General features: G+C 63.9%; 1 gene segment (V, D, J or C); it reads left to right on the forward strand.

The window, feature by feature from the left end:
• The window catches only part of LOC105003451, a 9,211-nt gene extending 5,492 nt beyond the window's left edge, over positions 1–3,719 (forward strand). The window contains 2 exon segments of the C gene segment in view: positions 3,111–3,253; positions 3,470–3,719. Of these exon segments, the coding sequence occupies positions 3,111–3,253; positions 3,470–3,478 (152 nt within the window).

The raw sequence follows: 3,719 nt of genomic DNA on the forward strand, positions 1-3,719 counted from the left end.
GGGGCGGGGGGAAAGCCCCGCTCCAGGGGCCGCAGCCAGCACCAGCCCCGGCCCCAGGGCTGACCAGCCGCCGGGCCTTCCCTGGTGGGCCCTCCTCCAGACCAGAGGAGGACGGCCAGAGCCGCTCCCTGTAAGGCAGCCTGGGTCTCCACAGCCGGGACGGCAGCTCCTCCTCGCTGGGCCAGCTGCCCCCCACTTCTAGCACTGCTGCCTGAGGGGCCTGCTGCTTTCCTTGAAGGACTCCCACGCTCCCCCCACCCACCCTGTCCACCTGCATCTGAAGGCCACCCCTCCGTCTCGGTTCCAGGCCCAGCCCACCGCCACTGCCCTCTTCTCAAAGGAGGCCACTCGCAGCTCGGCCCAGGCCTGCAGCTGTGGTGGTCATTCTCACAAAGTAGCAGCTGGAAGGCTCCCCCGGGGGCCCCTGGCCTCTGCTTCCTGGTCCTGCTCTGGGGCCCCAGGCTCCTCAACCACGGGCTGCATCTCCCGAAAGCCTGCGTCAGCCCGGCCCCCCAGACTGCAGCCGGGGCCCTCTGCCCTCTGTCATCACAGAAGCCAAGACACCCGCCCAAGTCCTGCGCCCCTCGAATCGGCCCCTTCTGTCCGAAGACCCCACCCCAGTCCTCCTGTCCCTGCCGGTCTCACGGCCCAGGGCTGTCCCCCTTCAGCCCACCCTCCTCTCAGCTGCCAAGGTGACCTTCAAACACCCATCAAAGTTCTGCTTCCACGTAGGATGTAGAAGCCAGTAGGTCAGCCACTCTGGTGGTAACAAAAGGTCAATGCCAAATAAACCGTAAAAATCATGTTTATTTAAAGTCTCAGATGAGCCAAGGACTCAGTGTCCAACAGGCCCAAATTCCTAGGTCAGAAGAGGCTGCTGGCAGGTATCCTTATCCTCAACACAGGCGGACAGAGGCCTGGGCATCCGTAAGACGAGAGGGACGTGACGGAACCAGCCAGGGTTTAGTTCCCACACAGGCTGGCCCAGGGTGTGGGTACAGGCTAGCCCCCGAAAAATCCCCTGGGCCCATGACCCTCCACCCAGGGATTCTGCTGTGAGCAGCCCCTGAGAGCAGGTGGGGCCACAGCAGGAGAGGTCCAGGCTCAGAGCCTTTCCCGCCAGGAGGAGGGGCCTCACCCCACTCCCACGCCAGGAGCCAGTAGCCAAGGAACCCGCCACCCAGCCCAACTCAACTCCTGGTGAAAACACAGCTCCTCACCCTCCCTGCCCGACAGAGGAGAGTGCGCTCACTCCACAGAAAGTATACACGGGTCATCGACTTCACGCTCACTTTCTGTCTGTGCACCATGGCCGGCGTGCAATCAAAATTCCCTCGGCGTGCAAAGAAGCAGAAAACCTTCACCGTAGTCAGTGTGAAAACAGCAAACAAAGCTAGACCGCGGGTGACCCAGACCTTGTGCTGAAAACAATTGCGATCGAGCTCTCGGCTTAAGCTGTGTGGGTGGCTCCTGTTGCCTTGAGAAAAACGTCCGGCCCCACAGTTTCACGGGCTCTTCCCAAAGGGCTGCCCCAGCAGAGACGGGTGAAGGGGTGTGACCTTTCTCGCCTGCAGTTCTTCTCAACGTGGCTTCTCCAACCCGAGCTCTTTCCCGCCTTCTCACCCCGGCAGCTCCTGCCTGTCATTCACACAAGCTCTCCTGTGCATCTGAGAAGACCTCCCTGACTCCATGGCTGGGCCATGGGCAGCCGGGACCCCTGGCCTTTACCCAAACGGAGCGCATCCAGGGGGTCCTGTCATCGCATTTAGCCGCCTCACCGACCCCCAGACCACTCACCCCTGCATTCCATGTGTCTAGGACAGGTTCCTTCAGGTTCTCCATGGCAAAGGGCTGCTGCCTTTGAAAAATTTTCCAATGAATCATGGATCCATACCATTGCAGAACACAATATGAACTCATTAGCGGAAAACTGAGACAAACGGAAACCACGATGCATCGCTGTTTCATCATTAGATCCCACAGATGGCGAGCACAGTCTCCATGCTTACTTCCTGTGCCGTGACCAGTGGTTCCTGGACGGCAGCCCTGCAGAGCCCACCTCCCACACCTCTGGTCAGGCTCAAGGCGGACCCCCAGGGAATGAATGCTCATGGAAAGAGGGACTAGGAAGTCCGGGCCGGGTGATGGGTCCCGGGACTTAGCACTTCCTCCCTGCCCCGGGCCCTCCCACTGGACTGGAGCGCGGCTCCACACGAGGGTTCTGAGCTGGCCGGCCCATCCTGCCCCGGCCCCCACCCCAGGTCCAGCAGGACTGACTTCTGAGGCACAGACTGGGCCCTGGCTTAAAGCCTCTGGTTCCCAGCCTCGACCTGCCCGGGCCTCCTGTGGGACACCTCGGCCAGCTCCCCGCTGCAGTACACAAGGCTCCCGTCCACTCTCCCGACTCAGGGCCCTCGTGACGCCGTTCCTCCTGCTGGGACACCGCCCGGCCTCACCTTTCACCCTCACACAGCAGCTGCTTCTACGAGAGGCTGTCGCTGCAGCCTGCAGGGCGGGGCCTGAGGATCCACATCGGCATCAGGGCTGCCCACCTGCCGCCCGCACTCATGCTGGCATGAAGGCCGGCTTCAGGCCATCTGCCCCACCGTGCTTGTGCCCCATCCAGCTCTGTGCCCCATCGGGCCCTGTGACCCCTCTGTGCCCCGTCGAGCCCTCTGACCCCTCTGTGCCTCATCAGGCCCTGTGACCCCTCTGTGCCCCATCAGGCCCTGTGACCTCTCTGTGCCCCGTCGGGCCCTGTGACCCCTCTGTGCCCCATCAGGCCCTGTGACCTCTCTGTGCCCCCTCAGGCCCTGTGACCCCTCTGTGCCCCATCGGGCCCTCTGACCCCTCTGTGCCCCATCAGGCCCTGTGACCCCTCTATGCCCCGTCGGGCCCTGTGACCCCTCTGTGCCCCGTCAGGCCCTGTGACCCCTCTATGCCCCATCTGTGCCCCGCAGGGAGAAGGTTGTTCACACGGGGCCCCAACGCCACTGGAGCCGTGTGGGGGGCTGTGGCCGTGCCCCACGGGCAGACTTCTTGTGGTCAGCAGCCTGCCGTGTGCTGGGGTGGGCGTGGGTCAGCCCTCAGCAGCGCCCACTCCCCCACAGGTCTGGCCACCTGGCCACTGTGGAGCCAGGACGAGAGCAGCGACGACGGCACGGATGTGGAGGATGCCAGCCCACTCTGGCTCACCTTCCTGGCCCTCTTCCTCATCACTGTGGTCTACGGCGGCTTCGTCACCTTCATCAAGGCAGGTGGCCCGGGCAGGTGGGGCCCTATGTCCAGAGCCAGGGCCCCTAGGGTTGGCCAGGATCTCTGAGGGAGCCACCCACTCAGCCCTGGAGTAGGACAGGCACTAGGACTTGCTCCCCAGGGCCACGGGGACGTGGGGTCCCCAGCTCGGCTGGCCAGGGGCCCTGGGTCTCAGAGCCCCAGCCCCTTCCTGACCCCGGGGCTTTTGCTGCAGGTGAAGTAGCCCCGGAGAGCAGACGCCGGATCCACACAGACAGAACCTGGCCTCCACACCACCCACTGCTCCCAGAGGGCAGAGGAGCCCACACTGGACCCCACCCTGCGCACAGAGGCCATGGAGCCCCACACTCGGTCCACCACAGAGCCCAGCCCCCAGACCAAGAGGAGGGCATCATGGTGCAGAGAGGGGGCCCCAGGCTGGCCCTGCAGCCCCAGAGCCGGTGGTCTTGGCTGCAGACACCCCC

The sequence above is a fragment of the Bison bison genome, unplaced genomic scaffold, assembly GCF_000754665.1.
Source record: "Bison bison bison isolate TAMUID 2011002044 unplaced genomic scaffold, Bison_UMD1.0 scf7180017857300, whole genome shotgun sequence".
Lineage (NCBI taxonomy): Eukaryota > Metazoa > Chordata > Mammalia > Artiodactyla > Bovidae > Bison > Bison bison.